At 36.9% G+C, this 21890-nt stretch overlaps 2 protein-coding genes across 3 annotated transcripts; both read right to left on the bottom strand.

The window, feature by feature from the left end:
- Positions 1 to 267: 267 nt before the first annotated feature.
- On the bottom strand, positions 268 to 2626 carry LOC136206330 (uncharacterized). Of its 2 annotated transcripts, none has more exons than XM_065997354.1 (4): positions 2471 to 2626; positions 2309 to 2386; positions 2115 to 2216; positions 268 to 596 (listed from the first exon to the last, which is right to left on the bottom strand). In XM_065997354.1, the coding sequence occupies exons 1-4, from the start codon at positions 2471 to 2473 to the stop codon at positions 414 to 416; spliced, it is 366 nt and encodes a 121-aa protein (XP_065853426.1). In that variant the 5' UTR covers positions 2474 to 2626; the 3' UTR covers positions 268 to 413. The 2 variants fall into 2 exon arrangements, with proteins under 2 accessions (XP_065853426.1, XP_065853432.1); XM_065997360.1 differs by having other exon boundaries at positions 268 to 600; positions 2471 to 2625.
- Positions 2627 to 5850: 3224 nt separating this feature from the next.
- Positions 5851 to 16152, bottom strand: LOC136206322 (dual specificity phosphatase Cdc25). Its single transcript, XM_065997343.1, has 3 exons — positions 15977 to 16152; positions 15727 to 15865; positions 5851 to 6312 (listed from the first exon to the last, which is right to left on the bottom strand). The coding sequence occupies exons 1-3, from the start codon at positions 16135 to 16137 to the stop codon at positions 6139 to 6141; spliced, it is 474 nt and encodes a 157-aa protein (XP_065853415.1). The 5' UTR covers positions 16138 to 16152; the 3' UTR covers positions 5851 to 6138.
- Between the last annotated feature and the right edge of the window lie 5738 nt (positions 16153 to 21890).

Here is a 21890-nt window from a genome sequence, read left to right as displayed (position 1 = left end):
GACTAATTTACCTAAACTTCGATTTAGGTAAACTGACATGTCTGCCAACTTCAAGAGCCAAATTGACCCTTAATTCGAAAAACAAACAACTGCTATCACATAACTTATGAACAAGCTTTAAATCCAATTGCACGTTAAGTTTGTGATTTAGTTCCTACATTCAATTTAAACCTTTTTTATAGTAATCTCTGTAAAACTCTTATTGAGGTTTCTAGTTTGTCCTAATCTTGTGAAAGTAACTAAACTTTTTAAAATGGAAAAGAAAAATAAATAAACATCACATGTTCATAACCACTGGATGATGAAAACAAAGAAGTATGCTGCTCATGGGAATATGACCAGCTAATAAAGAAAAGGAAAAGCATGCTTTTACAATGCAAAGATCTATAGCTGGAAGTGTTAGTGTGATATCTTCAATCATAAAACATTATCTTAAGATAGATGTTAAAAGCAATGACTCGAAAAGGATATACATTAAGCAACCTCATGATCCTTTCAGATATGATGTTATATATCACTTCAATCTTGTTTGTCATCTCCTCCTTTAACTGATCCTGAGTTGGGTACCTGCATACCAAGTTCACCTTCTGCTCCCACTAACTAACAAGAAAAAGCAATTTGCATAAACTACAAGCTGCAGTTTAAACACAAACAACAACCAGGACCACCACAAATGCAAACCCAGACAGGCCAATAAGTAAAAACATTTAAGTATATGCAAGCAATGCAAAATTTACCCTCTTATGATTTATAAAGGTAAGGAAAGCTATATCAGTTTTTACAGTCAAAGGAGAAAAAGTAACTGACAGCAAGGTATTTATTGGAAAAGCAATACACAACATAATTACTACATTGTTCTACAACTTCAAATTTTCAGCATTCCCCAATTTGAGAAGAAACCTTAAGGATGTGCTTCCAGCAATCCTTATTTATTTCTTCTCCATTGTCATTTCTAAGCTACCATTCTTCTCTTTTTTTTCTAAAACCCCTTAATACACAAGGCAACCCGTAATTTAAGCCCGTAAACTATAAATTTTGTGTTATTGCAATCCTCAACTTCAATTTTCTTCTATTAAGTAGGAAGTTAATAATTGGAACATGTACAACTACTTTTCACACACAAAATGCATGTACATTAAGGCAAGTGATAAAGCTGAATTGTTTTTAAGAGAAAAGAAAAAGTTGGTTCAATGGATAGGTTAAAAGCATCAACCATACCCAAACTGTGAGGGTAGTTTCACTATGGCTACAGAACTTGAATTCATGAAAGAAATAAAAACTGAGCTCTAATTATATTTCAAAGAAGTGAAATCTGTCCATTTAACGAACTCCAGGAAATTTTGATTTGGTCATTCTCATGTGTCAAGTATCAATGTCCATATTTAGGACACCAAGTAAATAATCAGGCAAAGCATTGTTAATAATTAGTTCTTTTGAAATCTGATTTAAAGTGTGGCCATAGTGAAACTCTTCTCAACATTTGGGAGCAATCTATAGTTTTGACTCTTCAATAGATTTTTCAGTTACAAAGTTCAAGGGCTCAATAGAGCAAAACAAAGTTAAAGGACTCAATAACACAAATCCATTGTGTTTGGGGACTTGAGAGAACAAAAGGCTAAATAGCATATAGACGTGTCAAGTTCAAGGGTTTGAAATTGTATTTTGTCAATAAACAAAAGTTGGAAATTTTGAAACTCATCTCCTGCAGATTACTTCACATAAAATTGTTTGCAGAAGTATGAATTTCCAGTCTGTTTTCGAAAGGAATATACACCATTAGAATACTGCAAAGATCAAAACTATTGCCTAACACAACTAGGCCGCATCTCTTTTTTTTCAATTATAAAAAACTGTGAAATTTCCAGCTATTCCTATTTCAACAAAAAGTCAAATTCTAAATTACTAAAAGTACAAACAATACAATTCAAGAACATATAAACAATTGAAAATGTAGAGACGGAACACAAATGCGGTCAAAATCAGTAAGTTCTGAAAGAGGTCATTTCTCTAGAATGTTTAATTTAACGAACATGGAATCGCTTAATCTCAAAATAATAATAAAAAGATTAAAAAAAAAACATCTCCTACATTCAAAACAGAAAAAATTCAATTACCTTCCCGGAGCTTTCTTGTTTTACCGAGGGTTTGAATGGACAAGCCGGAGGAGCTCTCTCCGGCTTCCTGTATTCCCATCCCAAAAGGGCATAAACCTTTCCCTAAAAACAAAACAATAACTTCCCAAAAATCAATTTTGAATTCCACAGTTGGAAATGAAACAAAAGACAAATACAAGTTCGAGAAATTTTACCATTATATAATAAAAGAGCAGAGGCAATATGTTGACGATCGGAACAAGGAAAAGAGGTAACAAGCAAGCTACGCAAACCTGATGAAAGACATACCAGAAAATTAAATATGAAATTAATTGCGATTCACTCCAGTAATTAACATAAAGAAGATCAGAATTTACCATTCTTATCAAGTATCGATTTGGTTGTTGCTGAATTTTGATGAGCGATTAATTCGATCTCTTGGGAATTCAGAAGACGTTCTTTGTAAATCTATTATTCTGCGAGCACGGGTTCAATAACAAAAGAAAAGTCCAGCAACTGTTGTGAATTTACCAAATCACCCTTCTCAATTTCCTGACCCACTCTTCCGAAGTGTTTAAGACGGGATTGAGGAATTAAGGTCAAACTGATATAAGTTTAAACCAAATCCAAGTTAAATATCAACAGTTTTGTTTTTATTACATTATTGTTTCACTGCTAGTTAATCCTCAATAATTATTTGTTATTAATTGATTAATTATTGTTAGTATGTAAAATGTCCAATATTTCAATTAATAAATAAATAAATTATATAAAAAAAAACAAATTCCAAATATACCTACGTAGTTTTGCCGATTTGCAAATTAGTAACTATTGTTTTTTTTTGTTGTAAAAAGAGTTTGAGGTCCTCATCGTTAACCTAACTAGGGATTTCTAGGTTGTCAAACTGTTAATGAACTTTTTAAATTTGAGGTTATTTAGGTTTTTTTATTAGAAGAGAGAAATTGCATGTTTAGAGAAAGAAAGCTCTGAAAGTTTAGATTTTTGGAAAATCGAAAATATAGTTTCATGGTAAATGTAGTACTAAACAAATTTAATTCTTCAAATTTTCTAATTTGAGTTTATTAACGGTAAAAAGTACAAGTTTTTAGTTTTATTAACGGCGAAGACTTTAATCCTCTTTTAATGAAAAAAAGAATCACAAGTCTCCATTTGTCATTGGTGAAAACATATTATTATATTTGGAATTTGCCAATAAAAATACAATTCAAATTAAAAATAATCTAAATAATAATTAAAACAACTTGCTCTTTCGACAATAATATTATAGTATAAGAATAATATTAAAAAAATCTTATTGAAAATTAAAAGGTAGTTTTATCAAGAGTCCAAAAAAAAGATAATTTTATCAAAGTCAAATATATACAAACAGTTTTTCGCGACAAGCTCCTTTTTGGAAGTTTTCGTGAAAAGTTTCAAAAAGATGTTGTTTCTAAACAAAAATGTTAAATGATGTTGTTATATAATCTAACCAAACACTATATTTCATGCGGTTTGGAATGAAACATTAAACTCTACTCCGAAAAGCTGAAACAAACATCTCTTAAGTTGGTAAATTTTGACAAACTAATCCGAATATAATCAGTTTTAATAATAAAAAAATTATAAAAATTTCGGGCGAAGTTATCATATTTTACCAACTTAGAAACTAAATTGATACATAAACTTTGATTTGGGCTAATAACCATTTTAACCTTTACCGGGGATTCAAAAAAGGTAAAGGGAGACTAAACAATGTTGTTTTAACTTATTTATTTTTACTTTTTTTCTTTCTTTCCTATTTTTGGGAAATTATCTTTGATGCTTCAGACCTGCAATCATTTAATACATATGACATATTAGCGACACATTATCATTGTGAGAGCAACTTAGTAAACTTAATTTTATTAAACCATTTCAATGATTTAAACTCTATTGATCCATTAATTTTTTTTAGGAACAAAGAAACTTAAATAAAACCAAATCGACAAAAAGAATATCAGAAATAAAATGAAGTGGATATGCTCACTTTCCACGAACCGACTTAGAACTAACAGCTCTTGCTAGTATATGAGTTGTTGAACCACGAACAAAAAAAGCAGTACAATCTTCTAACTCTTGAAGTAAACAAATACAATTATCAATAACATCTTGGACACAGGAAAGATCTGGTTTAAGGTCTAATCGCAGAAACAACCTCCAAACAATCAGATTGTATCAGCACCTTTGACAAAACATAGTTCTTCAACTAATTAATTTAATAATATAACATATGTTTTTGTTAAATGTAAAGCCTGCCAAAAGTTTGGATGTCTTTGAATCAATTGCTTGATACCTATTCAGCGGTTGAACTCTCTCCGCTGAGAGAGTTTAAAAGAGACGTATAATGAGTGGTTCAATGATACCTATTATGTATGCACTTATTTTACTTAAAGATTTCTATTTCCATTCATGTCTCATACTACTTTACACTTATATCATCTTCTTAAAACTCTACTTTATCCTATTTATTTTTTAGTTTTCATTTTGTTTTTTATACTTTTTTTTTTTTTATCATTCGACTATTTTCACTTTTGATTTCTGTATTTGTTTATTTTTACTTTGTTTACCCATATACCAATTTCACTTGAGATCCCTATATGTTATTTTATTTATATTGTTTGCCCAAAAATTATTTTTAATCATTTTTTTTTATTTTTTCATCTCAATAGTTGTACTTACACTATCAATTAATATCATAATAGTTTTTTTTTTTTTTTAAGAGTACCTTTAAGTTTCATATCCACATCTAAAGCGTTGACGGAGACCAAGATCTATTCTTCCTCAGATTTGTTTTCTACCGGTTCCAACTCACAACCTTCTAAGGTTTTCTCCATATGTCTTACATTCCCTACTCAGCAGAAATTGCCAACATTGTCTAGGTGTTGCATTGGTGCCCTGGATAGTATCTATCACCATACTTCCAACAGTCACCTGGTGTTTTCTTCAAATTGGCAGTGCTGGTACTTGGTTGAAGTCAGAACCGGGTTGAATGATTTCAACTAGGGTGGTTATAGATTTGTGAACTAAACCCTCTAAGGCTTGGTAGGAGTTGATTTGTTCTTTTCGGACTTGGTTTTTCTCCATGAGAATGGATTCTATGAGTAGTTTGAACATCTTGGAGTTGAGCTTGCATCATCTCCAGCTGTTGAGTGGTTGCCTCAGATCCATCGTAGCACTGAGCAATAAGCTCCTTAAGTTGTTGTTCTAATGTTTCCATGGCTGCCTTGGCTTCGTCGTTTAACGACTCTAGTTTTCTTATAGGAGTTGCTTACCATTCACAGAATGGTCAGAGGAAGGATTCTCTAATACCAATGTATGTTAGCATCCTGATTGGAGACTTTTAGCAATAAATTGAGATTAGATTGCTAAGGAAAGAAAAAAGAAAGCTGAAAGAGAGAATAGCTTCAGTAATTTTCATTGATAAATTGTATGAGCTAATCCATGAGAGTCATATAGCAGCTGACTAGAGCAGAGGTCTGCCAAGCGGCTACATTTTACAGCTGTAAAGTGACAGTTGTCCTAACAACAACAAAGGCTAACAAACTCGATAAAGGCAATAACAGATAACAGAAAGTATATAACAATATTTTTAATTAAAATAGCATAATATCATAACTAGTTCTTACGCGTTGCATACGTGACAGTATGGAGTAATAGGGGATAATAACTCAATAGAATACTTGTACAAAATTCAACGGCTCTAGTGTTTTGCCAAATCTAAAAATGAAATCCTGCAACAAGCAGTCATGTGTATTGCTTGAAGCATATAATCATCGTTCAACCTCCATGTTAAAAAAGCAACATACATACATACAGACCATCACAATGGAATCGCATGTTCAACATGAATCATTAATTATAGACCAAATGGCGCGTTCTTAGCTTTGGTATGGTATGGTACCGTAAACAGTATCAAGTATAACATATAAAAGTTGATACTGATACAGATGTAATATCACTTATATATATATATATATATGTTCAGATTTAGTGTAGTTTAATCAAGTTACTGAGTTGTCTCTGCCTTGCACGGGATATCAGTGCATCGACAAACAGGTCTACCAGATGCTTCCCACCCATTGAAGCCTCGTTCCAGAACCATGATGTTCTTAATTCCTGTATCTTCCTTCATCTGCTCCAGATAATTGGCTAACCTCCTAGCACAAGTTGGGCCTCGAACCTAAGTAACAAAACCATAAGTCAACCATAACATCACAAAAGATTTGAACGTATTTCTTAGCCAAATCTTGTACACTAGATAGGTATTTAAACTGAAATTGAGCTTGATACATGGGCAACAAGAATCTAAAATAACCATGCAATCCCTGGTTGAAGAGACTGCATGTGTAAAAGCAGTTGAATTACTACCCAATCAAAGAGAATTACTAAATATTTCTGATGTAACTTACCATGTAAATACACTAGGAATACATGGGATACCATGTAGAGTAAGATGCTACATTGATATATTTTACTCTATGTTGCCCGGACACGGACACGGATACGGTATCCGACACGGACACGGATACGGGAAACGTCATTTCTATAAAACACTGGACACGGATACGTGGGGGACACGTGTAAATATTAAAAATATTGGGGCACATTTATAAATATTAAAAATATATTTATATATATGATTTTTTGTAATATAACTAAATAATTAGGAGCCCTATTTATATAGATGGATGGAGAAGTTTGAGAGTTTTTGTATTAATTAGGAGTTTCTTCTGGCATTAATTCCCCCAGTCCTTTGGAGTTTCTGGCTCTCCAAATCTATCAACTATAACCACGATCGGTGAAGTTGAACGGCTGTAATTTGAATTTGAAGAATCGCAGGTTTTAATTTGACATTTGAAGTAGGTTTTTTTTTCCTGGGACACGCGTATCCTTCACTGATACGTGTGTCCAACTTTCCGATATTACGGACACGGCCCCGACACCGTGTCCCTGGCGTTTCCGGCCGTGTCCGTATCGAATACGTATCCGACACGGGATACGCTGGGTCTATGGCGTGTCCGTGCATCAGAGCTTGGGAACAATACACGGATATATATACAAGTAGTAGCTCCTGATATTACTCCTAAAGTCAAGGAGACATACTGACCCTACTAGCAGCCTAAGCATGCCCCAACAGCCCTTCAGCAGCCTTAGGCATGTTATTCATTAATTACATTGACTTATACTCTAACAATTACATTGACTTATACTCTAACACTCCCCCTCAAGCTGAAGCATGGATTTTAATCATGCTCAGCTTGTTATAGATACTTATAATATAATCTTAAGACAATACAACTCAACAAGAAACTCAAGATACTTTGGAATATAAAAACATAATTCGGGAGATGCAACCTAGAAGAACACATCGAACGGGAGAGACACCAGAGGAACATCAAACTTCGTAGGAAATAGACAAGCAAAACTCAGTTGAAGCAACACCTAAGAGGCTGCCAGCAACGTAATTGCATAAAAGGAGATTCACCGGCAAACTAACCGGACAGACAGGTCAGAAACAGAGAGGCGACAGTAGCAGAAGAGGAACAACGACAAATCCGTTGAGGTGAAATCAGACTCTGCTCACAAGGCAGACATAAATACTGAAAGAAACAGCCCAAAATTACAAACCCACAAGGCAGAAAACAAATTTTGGAATCTTAATCCAGAAACCCAAGAGAGAAGCCGAAACAAGGCTATGATCCCATGTAAGGAGAACTTTTCTTACAGCGACGACGACACAGGTGTGAGGCAACGCCGATCGGAAGCGTAGAGGATGATGAACTAGAGGGGTGGTGAGATAGAATGACGTCCCAACAATGAGTATTCAAGAGACCCAAGCTCTTGACAGAAATGGAACCCTGGGAAATACTACCCAGAAAATATTGAACCCTGGGAAATACTACCCAGAAAATATTGAACCCTGGGAAATGCTACCCAGAAAATATTGAACCCTGTCAGAAACACAACTCTGGAAATACTTCACAACTCTGGAAATACTACCCAGAAAAAAAGAATTCAGAAACCTTAGACCTTAGGCTCTGATACCATGTAACTTACCATGTAAATACACTAGGAATACATGGGATATCATGTAGAGTAAGATGCTACATTGATATATTTTACTTAAGAACAATATACAGATATATATACAAGTAGTAGCTCCTAATATTACTCCTAAAGTCAAGAAGACATACTGACCCTACTAGCAGCCTAAGCATGCCCCAACAGCCCTTCAGCAGCCTTAGGCATGTTATTCATTAATTACATTGACTTATACTCTAACATACTTCAAGCTTTATGTAATTAGACTTTCATACGCTTGAAAATATAAAAATTACAAAAGTTTTTGGATCTGCCTTTCTTCAACAAATTTTCCTAAATGACAGCTTTTCATTTTCAATAAAAAGAGAAATATGTCACCAATACAAGATAACTCGCCACTTTTTATGTAGCATAATTCTCAAAGGATAACACAAGATAAACCAGGCCTACAAAGGAATTTGCCTAACAAGGAACAGCAACATTCCTCCACCAAAAGGACCCTACTAAGGGAATAATAGCTGGAAAATAAAAGCTTTCACGGTTGTTCTATAATCCAGAGCCTCACCTCATTTCTGCACTTTTCTAACTCACATATTGTATATCTTTCTAACAATTTCTTTTATCCTTCTCGTAAACTTTTCTTTTGACATAAACAAGGCACATGAATCATGATCACCCTGATGTTGAAAGAGTGAAATGTTCCACTTACTCCTTAATCCTATAATCCTATATGAAGAAAATAACAGAATTACTCAAACTGGTAAAGCAAATACTTAGTTTCCAAAGAAGTCTAACTTCGACAAATTCTGGTGAGAACTGAAGCTACAAGACCTTGAATCTTCACCAACCATTTATGACATCAGATTCAGATGAACAGGAAATGCAAATCCCATTGTGCTCAACTTAGACATAAGAATATGAAATACCAGCGGATCATAAGCTCAAGTGCTCAACTAAAATATCTGCACTACATTTATGAATTACCCGTATGATTGACACGTGATTGTCACATACGCGAGAAAGAAGAAAACTTAAAGGATCAATTGTGTAATTGCTCCTTAGTATCGTTAAGTCTGTTACTTGAATTGTTTTGCTATTATTAGTTGTTGTTATACCTGAAAGGGTATTTTAGTGTTTTCCCTAAAAAGTGGCCTGGGAGCGAGTATAGCTAGTGGTCCCAGTTTGTTACGTAGGACAGCTGACGTAGGACAGCTGTGTAACGGTTTCCCTCATTCTCTTCTCCTGAAAATTAATGAAGTCATATCTTCTTCCTGCTCTCTTCCTATTCTCTAACTTTTCTCTCTTCTTCTATTCTCTTCTCTAAATTCTTAAATGTCAGAATTCCAGTTCTGACATTGGTATTAGAAACGTTCCTTCCTCGGGCGTCCTTCTTGTATGTTAAGTACACCATATCCTCAAACCAGAGCTGCCACTAAAGCACAGAAAACAACTATGGCGTCATTCAAACAACAATGTCACAATCTATCAGCCAAGATGTTGGAGAGGGCTGAAAGCACTGCACATCAGGTGGAAGTGATGAGGGTTCAACTTCTGGATTCTCAGAAGGCTCCTCAGCAGCGCATGTATTCCATCTGTTTGGAACATGCTCAGCTACTCAAGGAGCAGCGCAACCCTCAACACACCCTGGAAGAGCTTAATAGATCTATTGCTAAACTCATTCCACCTTCCCCTGAACCCCCTTCTTCACTCAGTCCTGGGGTTTCCATCAATACCAACCATAAGGGAATCCTTGGCCAGTCTCCGAATCAAAATATTCCAGGGGAAATCGCACCCAAACCTCCATTCTTCAACAAAATGCTTCCTAAGTGTGATCTTCCTCATATTGATGGCTCTGAGGTTGACAGTTCGGCAAGCAAATGCCAGAAATACTTCAAGCTTTTCGAAGTTGCTCAAGAACAGAAGGTTGAACTGGTTGGGTTGTACTTGCAAGGCAAGGCTGGCAAATGGTTTAAGAATTGGACCTAGGAGAAACAGGGTGCTAGCTGGGAAGAATTTGTGGAGGACATCATAAGAGGTTCCAGGACACAGACATTCAAGATGTGGTGGAAGAAATGGCCAACCTGAGGCAAACTACCGTTCTTCACTATCAAAGACTCTTTTAGGATCTCAAACTCCGCATGGAGAAGGTATTCCCTACTATGACTCCTTCCTTTCATGTCCGCAGTTTCATTTCAGGTCTCAAATCTGAGATTAGATCTGCAGTAAGGACATATGCACCTCAAGATATCTACTCAGCTATTAAGTTAGCCAAACTGGAAGAAACCCACATTCAAGACCTCATGGAGGCACTCAAACCAAAAACTGGATTGAGACCCCAAAATTATACTAAACCCTGGAGTTGTAGTCCTGTTTCTGTGCAGAAACCCTATAACCAAAACCATCTGACCAAAAACCAATTCCAAACATATTCAAAAGAGCTCCTGGCACTTGTTGGAAATGTCATGAAAGATACTTTCCAGGCTGCCAATGCACTACCAAAAAGTTGAATGCACTCAACTTGTAAGGTGAAATAGATTAGGAACCAGGTGAGAGAATTGAAGAACCACCTCAAGAGGAGCCACCTGAGCAAAATGAACCTATTAACTTGTCTATTAATGCCTTAGATGGAGGAAATGCAGATGGCACCTTCAAGTTGAAAGGAGTCTTGAACAAAAAGCTTATCATGATCCTAATTGACAGCGGCAGTACCCACGATTTTGTGGATGCAAACCTGGCTCTAACAGCCAAATTACCCTTGGTTAGGGTCAAAACCTGTAGATGCGACAGTGGCTGATGGAAAATGAGGTCATAATCACCCAACTCCAAAGTCCTGACTGCAAATGTAAACCTTGAATTGTGCATTGACCAAGTGAACTCCTCACATTTCGAATTAACAATGAGTTGTGTTCCATCAGCCACTGTCGCAGCTGCAGGGTAATTTGGCTGTTAGAGCCGAGTTTGTATCCACGAACTGTGGGTACTTCCGCTGTCAATTAGGATCATGATGACCCTTTTGTTCATGACTCCTTTCAACTTGAAGGTGCCATCTACATTTCCTCCATCTAAGGCATTATCAGACAAGTTAATAGGTTCATTTTGCTCAGGTGGCTCCTCTTGGGAAGTTCTTCAATTCCCTCACCTGGTTCCTCATCTATCTCCTCTATTTCATCTCACAAGTGCAGTGCATTCAACTTTTTGGTAGTGCATTGGTGGTCCGGAAAGTATCTCTCATGACATTTCCAACAAGTGCCAGGAGCTCTTTTGACTATGCTTGTATTTGGAATTGGTTTTTGGTCAGGTGGAACTAACCGAATGTGTGAAAACGGCTAGTTGGAAGAAGTCGAGTCAAAGGGGCGACGCGCCGAGTGGAAGAGATGACAAACAGAGTTCACACTGTGTGTGGAGTTACCAACATGCCATGTGAGGAGCTCACACGGCGTGTCAAACAACCCCATGTTGTGTGGCTCGAAATTGGGCAATTCTGCTTCTCAAATTTTAATTCACACGGTATGTGGCTATTCTGACATGACGTGCGAACCTTCGAATCAGCATTGCCCTTTTATCCTTAGAGTCCTCCTATTTACAACTATGCCATGATTATTTACACTTCTACCATCAGCTTAATTACGGTCCTACCACCCAGTATTTACTAAGTTACCATTGATATATTACTTGTCATTTTTGCCCTTTGAAATTTATATCAATGTAGCTTGTTCTTAGGGGCTTTCTTGTATTTTATCTTTAGGGTTTTGGGATTATAGGGATAAGTGTCAAATTTAACCCTAACGTTTCAAGTGAAGTGCACATTTAGCTCTAACGTATGAAATGGTGCAAATTTAACCCTAACATTTCCAAGCAAGATCAATTTTAGCACTGCGCTATCGAAAATTTGAAAACACAGGTTTGACTATTATTTAACAAGTCACATCGGACCTTCCAAACAAGTTTGTCGATAAATTGAAGCAGTTTCGTACATTTTTGTTGGTTTTTTGTAACTATATTAATGACACGGTAAATATTTTAGACAGTTTGACAAAAAAAAAATGTATTTAACTTATATGTAAAAGTTAATTTTTAGCATTTTAACAGAATTTTTGTAATTTTGTTAGTAATACATTAAATATCTTAGACATAATTGATATTTAAAAGGTCTGAAGTGACACTCAAACCAGTTTTTTCTAATTTTCGATAATGTAGGGCTAAAATTGATCTTGCTTGGAAACATTAGTGTTAAATTTGCACCATTTCATATGTTAAGACTAAATCAGCACTTCCCTTAAATCGTTAGGGTTAAATTTGGTCTTTATCCTGATATTATACATATTGTAATGACAATCTTTTTATAAATCAAATTATAATTTCTCTTTTAGAGTTAGGGTTCAATCCCATCTATTGGGAATTTCTAAAATTCCTACAAAATTACCTTGTGAATTTGGAGGTTTTACAACTCCTTCAAGTTTAGCTTGAGAATCTCTTTGATAGTTTACGATTAAAACTATTACTACCAATACTAATCCGTATTAGTTGGTCTTAGAGCCTTGATCGTCTCCTAATATGGAACTTCTTCGAGCACTTAATTTCATCACCGTTGGAAGAACATCTATGGAGTACTTGGAAAGCTTTAGACGAGAGATGACAAGAGATTGGGAGCAATTCTTGAGGGAACTATATGGAGAAGGAGATAAAGATATCTCGTTATACCAAGAAGACCCAATGGTACCCGTTAAATAATCATCACTAATCTTTCCTCCATTACACACTTAAGAGGTAAATCCTAATTTTTTAATTTCTCATGTTGAAGTTATGAGTAATGAAATTGCTAGCAAGAAATTGGATGTTTATGTTGTTGATGATGATTTAAATCTCATGTTGAGTTTGTGGGTAATGAGATTGTAAATGAGAATTTGAATTCTTTAATAAAGGATGGGGAAGGAGTGCTAGTAGGTGAGGACAATAGAAAGGCTGATTTTGTGTTGTAATATTGGGGAAGCTCATGTTAAAAATTATACCCCTATGTGTTTGATATAATGCCCATTAAACACAACTTCACTTGTATGCTTCAGGAAGGTGAGAGCATTGATCTTAAAGACGTGGAGAGTGACTTTAGGCTTGATATTCTCTTTGAGGAGAAAAATGAAATCACTTATTATGTAAAGTGGGAGGGTATGGTGATGAGAGAGATGTTGGTGGATCAACTATGTTAGGATGTAGCATGTTACTTTGATCGGAAAACTTGGAAAATGGAGTAATCGACTTTAGCTATGGAGAGAAGCAAATGGAAGTTGTAAATGTGGAATGCCCTATGACTAATTTGTTAATGTTGAATGAGGATAGTGACGAGCTTAAAGAGATAGATCATGGGAATCGAGATTGGGTTGAGGAAGAGAAGAACGGATTTGAAAATGAGAATGAGGATGAGTTTGAGGATGGATTGATAAAGAAAAGAATGATTTCGAGAATGAGTTAGATAGTGATGATGAATTTAACTATGATGAGGATGAATTTGGGAACGTTGAGTGGAACCGCAATGGGGCTACTTGTGATGATGATGATGAAGAGACGAGGAGGGTGTTATGTGTGACTCGTTTGAGAGTGGTACTTTTGGGGATGAGCGTGTTGTTCATTTGGTGATGAGGGTGCTAATGTCTAGTGAGGAAGACCGAGACATCAATTATTTAAAACTCGATGTTTGGTTCTTAGGAAGAAATGTGAGGTGATAGTCGGCGGAGGAAGGCAAGAGAATATCATTAGCCAAGTCGTCTTGAGCAAGTTTGTTTTGATACCCGAACCACATCATAAACCTTATCGAATTGGTTGCATCAAAGATGTGGAGAAGCTTCAAGTTACCTACCGGTGTAAGGTTTCATTCGCTATTAGGGCTCATCAAGATGAAGTTATGTGCGATGTAGTAGACATGGAAACTTGTCACTTGCTCCTAGGAAGGTCATGGCAATTTGACTGTCATGCCTTACATGCGAGACGAAGAAACACCTACACCATCTTCAAAGACGGCATCAAATCCGTCTTTACACCCTTGAAGAGTTCCTTGTTGAGAAAAAGAAGGCCACCTTGACTGCTTGTCCAACTTGGAAATCAATTTTCAATTATAGAGAAACAACAAATTCCTATTACGGAGGGAACTAATCCAATGGAAGTTGAACCAATGCCCGAATATGTTAAGGATGCTACCTTACAACAGAGACTTCAAGAGCTTCCACCTTTGGAAAAGATATCACATCACATTGACTTAGATCCCGGAAATCATTTACCTAGTCTTCCTCATGATAGAGTGAGCTCCAAAGAGAAGAATGAAGTTGAGAAGTGGAAGAGCGGGTTTGATAGTGGAGTTCATGGTGTGGTGAAAGTGGATGGCATCGCGGGTATAGAGAAGATGGGAAAAATCCAAGAGTTGCGGAATAGTGTCCGATTTAGTGAAGAGAAGAATCTAGAAATCTCGAGATTATCAACTCAACACAAGGAATGAGCTTCTAAAGGTGTTCGTGAGATCACTATGAAGTCGGTTGACAAGTGTCGCCGAGATATTCCATTTGATGAGGAAGAAGGTCATGGGGTGGTCTTCACGAATTCATTACGAATAACACTTTTCTTTGATGTGAAAGCTTGGAGTCCATTCACGATCGACGAGCTTCTTCCATACTCAACACACAACTTATGGTCAAGTTCTTTTTAAGAGAGAGTGTATAATGAGGGCATCAAGTTGACCAAATGTGTGAAAGCATGTAGTTGGAAGAAGTTGGTCAAAGGGACGACACGCCGAGCGGAAGAGATGACAAACCGTGTGGAAAACAGAATTCACACTGTGTGTGGAGTTACCAACACACCGTGTGAGGAGTCCACACGGCGTGTCAAACAACCACACGTCGTGTGGCTCGAAATTGGGTGATTCTACTTCTCAAATTTTAATCCCCACGACATTTGACTATTTTGACACGCCGTTTGAACCTTCGAATCAGCATTGCCCTTTTCTCCTCAGCTGCCTCCTATTTACAACTATGCCACTGGTTATTTACACTTTTGCCAATTCTTCCACCAGTATTTGCTAAGTTATTGAGATATTACTTGTCCTTTTTACCCTTTTAAATTTCTATTAATGTAGCTTGTTTTGAGGGGCTTCCTTGTATTTTTAGTTTTAGGGTTTTGGGATTATATACACCCCAATTTCATATTGTAAAGAATTTTTTTTCATCAATGAAATGACTCTTTAAGAATTAGGGTGCATCCCATCTATCAAAGATTTCTAAAATTCTTACAAAGTAGCTTGTGAATTTGGGGTTTACAACTCCTTTTAAGTTTAGCTTTGAGAATCTGTGATAATTTACAATTAAAACTATTAATATCAACATCTATCCGCATCATAAAGGGCCTGCTTAACAGAAGAATTTGTAAAAAAATTGCATCTCTAATTTTAATGGCAAATTTTTAACACTAAGTAGAGATCAGTGCATTCTGCCTCATGGATTAACATCAAATTCACTTCTCAAACTGGATCAAGTTTAGAAAGACAGAAGGATTATATAAGTAAGGCACGAACCTGGCTCAAAGCGCAATGAAAAACAAGTGTATCTTTCCCTTTAACTTGCTGAATGAGATTAGAGATCCTATCAGCAAAGGAATCACTGGCGAAGTGCAGAGACCCTGCTATATGCCCATCATAACTTCTCTCATCATCCCTAAATATAAACACAAAAGCATAAATGAAAAGCTAAAACGATCAATTCAGAGTCAAAATTAACACAAATTCAATCAATCGAAAAAGGAAAAAAAATAATTGCGAATTGCACCTCACATCGACGACGGCAAGATTTGGACGGCGTTTGAGGGTGAGAAGCTCAGAGCCCGTTATGTAGGAGATGCTGCCAGACATGACTCGTTCCCCTTCTTCTTTGAAGATAGATTGACGCAGAATTGAAACGACAGTAAATGATCCCCAGAACGAAACCATTGCCGTTTTATTATTAACCTTTAACCAAGAATTAAGCCTTTGTTTTGGGAGTTTGTAGGTAAACGGAGGTGATAGTTAAAAGAGATAATGGAAAGGGAAGGAAAATGATGGAAAGAAAAGTTAAAATTTTAACCTTGTTTGAGAGTTTACAGATGTAAACATGTTAAATGTTCAACTTCGTTTTGGAGTTTAAATATGGAGGGAAAGGAAGGTTAAAGGAAGTTACTTCCGTTAAGCCCCAATTTGGAGGTTAGAGGAAGTAACCTTCAATTACTTCCATTAACCTCCTCCCAAAAAGGACTAAGAAAAATTCAATCATATATATACTCACTCCATTCCAAAATATATTAAAAGTTCTTGAAAAACTAGAAAAACTTTATATTACAAAAAAGATGAGAGGGAGTACTAGTTTTTGGACCGTTTGCTATGTATATATAACCCTTCATCTTAACATATAAATATTAAAATATAATTTAATAATTACAATTAATGACATAATTTTATTTTTATATTTACTTTAAATAATCATTTTATAGATAAATATAATAATATAATTAAAGTTAATATATTATATTATATTTTTATCAGTAAAAAAAGAAGTGGCACATCAGCTCCATCATTACTGTTTTATATCATATATAAATAGATATGTAGATAATTAGAGAGATTTTAAGAAAGATTTTAGAGATCAATCTAAATTTTGTAGAACTCTGAAATATAATACGAATAAAATAAATTTTTTATAAATAAATATAAGAATATAATTAAATTTAATTTATGATATATATATTCGATTGGCATTCATAATGATTTGGCAAGAAGTCATGTTGAATTCCCTTAAGGCAACAACAACTCCTAAAGGTAATAGAAAGCGCATATCCCATTCAAGATAAAAGGTAAAATTTCCCAAAGTGTCTAAAGGAGGATTCAATGTTTTTTCACTTTCAGAATGAAGGCTAACAAACATCTATTCAGCCATGGATAGAGAACTACAGTCTCAACTAGAGTATCTTTAGATAAGGTCGAAGGTTGAGAGAACACGTAATTCACTTTTTTTGGCTTTAGCATGAACCTTTTTAAGGTTTGGAGCAAGAGCATAGGTAGAACTTTTTTGAGATTTAGAAGAGGTAGCTTTTTGTAGTTTGGGAGCAATGATGAAAAATAAAAGCAAAATCTTCTATAAAAGTTTCACAAAGTTAACAACAAATGTAGAAAAGTAGAAAGAAGAAGCAAAGAACATACAAAAATTGCAGAGAATAAGATGAAGCAAAAGGGTGCAAGCAGAAATCAATGCCTTTACAGTTTATAAAGGTAGGCTAGATGGATCCCAAAGGGCGGCATGTTTCATAATTATGGCCTATTTCTTTAGGTCTTCTCAAGAAACAAGTGGTAGGTAATAAGTACACCTACCGAAATGCCAGTGGTTAGACAATTTATGGGAAAATAAAATGCCAATGGAGAAAAATGGGCTTCTAATTAATAAAATGAGCCCATCGTTGCAAAAAAAAAGATAAGAAAAGCTTTAAAGAGCTTTGAAAAAATCTAGAGGGACAACTGATATCGTATGGAATTAAGGCCTGGACACATGGACGAATAAGGAGCTTTAGACATAAAGCATAACTATCAGTATACGTGGGTCAATCACGAGACTGAATTCCAAAAATATGCTCCTAATCCCTAAGTCAGTCGTAAATAACAGTAAAGGGGAAGGTTCATGGAATGAAAGTCAATCAATTGTCTATACGTGGAAAGCTACTCAATAGCAGATACATTTCAGTTATCTATAAATATTCATTCATGAAAGAACACAATGTATGTAATCACATTCATCTAAACTTGATAGGGGTATTTTACCCCTATCTTTCAGCGTGATTTACGGGTTGATTTTGGATAAAATAAATAAGTTTAATTACAAAAATAAAGTGTTTTGATAAAATAAAGAAATAAAAATAAATCTCGTACTTTTAGTTAATTTTCCGTGCTTTTGATTAGTTTAGGAAATAAAAACGTCAAGCTAACTCGGCTCGCAAGATTTGTATTTCAGGTACGAGCATGGAGCAAAAATCTACTCAAATACGCGGGGCATATCATCCTCTACGCGGGGCGTGAAACATGTTGTCAGCAATAATTGCCTTATCCGCAGGCACCATGTGGAATTGACTCAGCATACGCGGGGCGTATGCCACCCTACGCGGGGCGTATGCCACATGTCGGAAATAATTGGCCTAATCCTGAAAGTCAGACTGCACTGTCTCCCTGAGTCAACTCTTCGTACGCGGGGCGTATAACCATACACGCGAGGCGTACCAGGCAATTCCTCAATGATAAAAACTTCAGAGACTCAAACATGCGGGGCGTACTTTAGCTACGCAGGACGTGCTTGAGACAACAAGACACGGAATTGGTCCACATGCAGGAGATTTCTGACGGAATGGGCACTTACGCGGGGCGTAGACCACCTCACGCGGGGCGTATCATGGGATTTCTGCACCAAATAATGTTGCTCCATACTTGTACTTTGTGAAGTTACAACATTGCCCTTGCTTGATGTCTATAAATAGGAAGCTCTTGAACTTCATTTGACACCAAGAAATAATTACACACTAGAGAGCTAACTATACTTATTTTGATTATTGTTGTAGTACAGATTCAGTTTTTGTAGCTAAACTCTCCACCTCGAGAGCTTGTTCGGTTGTTTCGGCATTCCATCGAAGTTCCGCTCCACCATTCGTCACCAAGCTCGAGAGTTCCACCTCCACGACCTAGGAGACGGCTTTAAGTCCGGTTAGCTAGTTTCAAGGGCGGATTCTCCCCTTTTACATGCTAATTAGCTTGTACTCTTCCTATGTACTAGGCTTGGTTGTATTCCATTTATATATATTTCATATTTATAATTTCATGATTTATAATCTCTATTTCCCTTTACGTGTTAATGTTTGCTACTTGTTTTGATATTGATAATTGATTATTGTGTAGGAGAACGCGATTTTCGATGCAATTCGGGCTATCCTTAGGGAGTTATATAGGTGTTGCCCTACCGGAAGTGACAAACCGGAAACCGTAGGAATTGACAAGCCACGGAACTTACGGGCCCTAGTTTCTAATTCCCCCGCATTAGACACGCCTTGACTAGGAATCACGTAGTCTAAGTGCTTCACGGGTCGGTCCTACTACACTTAGTCGTCTTTGCAAGAGTAAATTATTATCCATATACATTTAGAGTCGTTATTTATCGTGGTTATAACTTACCGATATTCATCCCACTTCATAGGGTTTTAGCTACACAAATCCGAGTCGCCAATAGTTAGGGATAATGTGTAGTTGTGTCTTACTTTACCCCAAAGTAATCGCCGCTTAAATAACATACGAAACCGAGTCGTCTAATACTTGTAATTATAAATCCCGTGGATTCGATACCCGGTCTTAACCGGATTATTACTTGATACGACGGGGTACACTTGCCCCTAAGTAGTCGTAGCGTCTAGTAGAGTTAAGAGTAATTTATAAAGATCATATCCATAGATTTAGAGTCCGCACTCATAATATATACATTCCGTCGCAGAAACTCTACCACTAGGCCTCGCGCTACCAAGTTTTTGGCGCCGTTGCCGGGGATTTATAATTTCTTGCAATATTAGACAAAAACGTTTTATTGTTAGTTTAAGCATTTGTAAATATTATTTTCTCTTTTTGTGAATAATGTATTTCGTTTTATATTGTTACTAATGATTTGTTTCATGGTATGATGCTTCATAGTCGTCATCGGTGGGACGACCGCATGGATGACGAATGCCCACACTCAACTTCGCAATTCGATGTGATAAACTCTATGCTTAAAGATATTCATGAAGGATTATCTAACACTGAGACATATTTCAGGGAATTGGGAAATCTATGGGCCAGATTGAAGTCTCCTCGTGATTCCGCCGCGGACGAATCAATTCGAGAGTCCAATTCGGTTTGTCAAAATGGGAAGCTCGAGTTAATTGAGTTTTCTCAAAAGGATTCCCCAAAGAATAAAAGTCGTCTCAGTTGTGAGGAAACGGACATCGATGAGCCGGTTGTGTGCGGACCCATGGAAATAAATCCAAAGCTAGAGGAGTCGGAGGTTCCTTCCACATCAGAACATTTCGCTCCTTTTGAACTACCAAAGGAGTAAAAAAGGGAGCAAACTAAACTCTTCGATAATTTCTGTACATATTGTTTTTGGTTTTTGTTAAATTCTTTTGAAGCGAACAATCTGTTTTGCAGGTATGGGTTGTTTATTCAAGAATTTGAATTCCTAACGCGAATGGAAGCATACACCTAGGAGGAAATTCAAAGTCGAGCTACTTCGACTCAAAACGTAGCACCGGTTTGAGTTTCTCGAACCACTTGTTTATATATATTATAAACGTTTTTCAACTTATTTTTATTTTTGTTTGTCTTTACTTCTAGTATTTTTACGTATGTCATTGTCAGTTTCCACCATCTCATCATCTTCCCTTTCAGCTATCATTTTATTTTTTACCCTCATTTTATTTTCCTTTGTATCCTCTTGCATAAATAAAAATAAGAAAAACAAATCCCATATTAATCCAAAACATTTTTTGAGCTACGCGGGACGTACAACCCTATGCGCCCCGCGTAGTTGTGTGTCTGCCCATTTTACTCAATAAAAGACACACCACGCGGGGCGTATCTCCTATCACGCCCCGCGTACCCATCGGTGAGTAAAACCTCTTTCGAATAAGAGCCACGTGGGAGGACACGCGGGACGTGCCCCAGGGCATGCCTCACGTATCCTCGGGGAGTTGTGAATTACAACTCCCCATGGCAACTTTCCTTCCCTCAAACTTCCCATCACTCCTCTTCCCTATACACCTTTTCCACTTCCACACTTCACCTTCCTTTCCATCCAATCAACTTCCACCCTTTCAAATTCAAAACTCCCTCCACAATAAATTTTATATTAACTACCTCCTTAATTACAATCTAAAAAATAAAAATATAAAAACAATTAATAATTGAACATAAAAATCATAAAAACTCATAAACCATAAAATTAAAAATCAGAAAACTGATCAAAAAAACCGAAAAAATTCTTCAACTTCCCCCTCTTATGCGGGGCGTATCCCCATGTACGCCCCGCATCCTTCCCCTTTTTTCCATCAAAAAGGGGCAGGAGGTGCGATACGCGAGGCGTGCCCCCTTTCACGCCCCGCGTACCGCACCATTTTTGCGAAAAATAAGCTCAGGGGGAGGGATACGCGTGGCGTGGCCCCTTCACGCCCCGCGTACCCCTCTGGGAATCCGAGTGTTACTTGGATTCCCCACTCTCCCCTTATATAAACCCCTCATTTTCTTCTTCTTCTCCCTCACAACTCACTCAACCATCCCACAACCTTCCTCCACACTCTCTAAAACCCCTCACTCACACCATGGTTAGGCGAAAACACACCGCCGACATGCGTCCCCCACGGTCCACTAGGGCCCGTTCTTCCCGTTCCGCACAAAATCAACAACCACTACCATCACCCGAGCGGGAGGGGACACCACCACTTACCCGCCTACACCGGGCTCCTTTTCATCTCCTAACCGAGGGGGAGGCCGAGCACTACCAAACACTTTCTGCCGCCCACTTTATGGAGCTCCCATACATTGAGCGGAACACTCTTGACCGTTTCGGCCTTGGCGGGGCTTTCGTGGAGCGCCTCCGTGCCCTCTCTTGGCACGATCACTTTCTTGCACGGCCCCACGTCTACCCCTCCTTA

The sequence above is a fragment of the Euphorbia lathyris genome, chromosome 1, assembly GCF_963576675.1.
Source record: "Euphorbia lathyris chromosome 1, ddEupLath1.1, whole genome shotgun sequence".
NCBI classification, from domain to species: Eukaryota; Viridiplantae; Streptophyta; class Magnoliopsida; order Malpighiales; family Euphorbiaceae; genus Euphorbia; species Euphorbia lathyris.
Note: the sequence above shows the minus strand (reverse complement) of the source record. Positions and strands in the feature narration are given on the sequence as shown.

Coding starts and splice junctions, on each gene's coding strand:
- LOC136206330 (XM_065997354.1), bottom strand. Junction 2,217..2,308: donor TGCTCTTTTATTATATAATG/GTAAAATTTCTC, acceptor TTTTGTTTTTAG/GGAAAGGTTTATGCCCTTTT. Junction 597..2,114: donor AACAAGAAAGCTCCGGGAAG/GTAATTGAATTT, acceptor CTTGTTAGTTAG/TGGGAGCAGAAGGTGAACTT.
- LOC136206322 (XM_065997343.1), bottom strand. CDS start 16,137: ATGGTTTCGTTCTGGGGATCATTTACTGTCGTTTCAATTCTGCGTCAA. Junction 15,866..15,976: donor CTTGCCGTCGTCGATGTGAG/GTGCAATTCGCA, acceptor GTTTATATTTAG/GGATGATGAGAGAAGTTATG. Junction 6,313..15,726: donor TTCATTGCGCTTTGAGCCAG/GTTCGTGCCTTA, acceptor TTTGTTACTTAG/GTTCGAGGCCCAACTTGTGC.